This window comes from Papaver somniferum, chromosome 9 (genome assembly GCF_003573695.1).
Source record: "Papaver somniferum cultivar HN1 chromosome 9, ASM357369v1, whole genome shotgun sequence".
Classification (NCBI taxonomy): Eukaryota; Viridiplantae; Streptophyta; class Magnoliopsida; order Ranunculales; family Papaveraceae; genus Papaver; species Papaver somniferum.
In genome coordinates, this window is record NC_039366.1 from 4,494,070 (window position 1) to 4,495,756 (window position 1,687).

At 39.2% G+C, this 1,687-nt stretch overlaps 1 protein-coding gene across 1 annotated transcript; it reads left to right on the forward strand.

Moving 5' to 3' along the window:
* Positions 1-550: 550 nt before the first annotated feature.
* On the forward strand, positions 551-862 carry LOC113311192. Its single transcript, XM_026560039.1, has one exon. The coding sequence runs from the start codon at positions 551-553 to the stop codon at positions 860-862; it is 312 nt and encodes a 103-aa protein (XP_026415824.1).
* The last annotated feature ends 825 nt before the right edge of the window (positions 863-1,687 follow it).

A 1,687-nucleotide genomic window follows, 5' to 3' on the forward strand; every position in this document is an offset into this window, starting at 1 on the left:
TTATCTTACATCAAAGTAAATATTTCAACATATTTAGATATAATTTGGTTATAATTAGGGGTCGTTAGTGGAAGGGTGGTTATAATTTGGTTGAAGGGTATTAGTATAAATTTAATTATACAAGGGCAGAATAGTAACTTGAATATCACTAGAACACCCCTTATCATCCTTCATAGCAGGGATTACCGTTTGAATGATCCGACGGTTAGGATCGGATATGAATTTTTTATTTCATATGAAACGGCACTCCCTCGCAGTTTCGGTACCCCATTAGCAGCCTTGCAGACACACGACGTCAGCAGCGTAGTAAAGTGTATACATTCGTTGATGACAACAACGGCAATTGTTGACTAATTATATACGTGTCGCAATAAAAGAGAAAACAGTTGCCACGAACTCCCTTCGACTGTGCATGTAAGCTACGTGTCGGCAATGTGCGATCCACTCTCTTTCTTTCTGAAACTTCGTGTTATTTCTCCAAGAAGAGAGTATTCTTCGGAGTAGAAGTGCAAAACCAGAAAGAGAAATTTTCCAAGAGATAGTAGAGATAATGGGTGGAAGTAGCACGACCGATGAATGGAAGAAAACTGCGGATACAACAAATATGCGCCAAGAAGATATAAAGGCAGCAGGAGTAGAAGGATCAAAAAGGCCACCAGGACAAAACCCCGGAGGAGTATTACATCAAAGGCGTAATTTACCATTTTCAATGACTACTATGGCCATGGCCGGTCTTGCTATTACAGCAGCTACAGCTTATTTTACTTTATATGTCAAGAAAAAACCTGAAGCTGATGCCGTTGATGTCGCCAAAGTCACAACCGGAACTGCCAGTCCTGAAAATACTCGTCCTCGACAGTAATTAGTTGATCTGGTCAGTCTTTCGGTTTGAATAGTTTTGCATTTTAGAATTCTTAGCTTAGCTAGGATAATAAATTAAAGGGAAAATGTAGAGAAGTGTGTTGTTTTGTTCTGTTGTATTCAGGATGTTAATCAATAGCCTCGTAGACTTGCGTATTCTATTTGGGGCAATGTTTCATTCATCTCTTTGACTAACATTTCTACAATACCTCGACCTATCATGCTATTTGTTGCATGGAGCAATTACAAGTACCTCTGGCTTAAAGTCAGCGTCTACAAAATTTTCATGTACCTCTTGTTTCATTGATCTCTTTGACTAACATTTCTTCCTCAACTTAAAGAGCTTGATGTGAGCTTATCGCACGTTTGGGTATAAAATTTTCATAAGAAACTTGTATCAAGGCTTTTTGTGGGACTGGAATTCGCAGCAGGCACCACGTAGACAATGCTGTGAGATTACCAGCCCCATGGATGGAACGGATAACTCCGTTATTCAGATTAGAATATTAAAAGGTGCAGTTTGTTAGCCGCAGTAGAGAAATTGGTCACCTACACAATGTCCACTAGAAATAGGAACGGTATCTGTACTGTTTGGTTGTCCGGAAATGGGCCTTGATCGTCCATATATCCTGAACTGGACACAGCAGCAAGCCGAACAACAGAATTATAAACATGCCATCTCCTCTAAACTGGATGTTTCATTTTGACGGTTCACACACAGAGTAGAAGACGAAATTAGAGAGAAAACCAACAATCATGTCATAACATGTAATGCTAAGTAGTACAAGTAAATATTTTTATACACTCCCAACTTTAGAAGCTACAT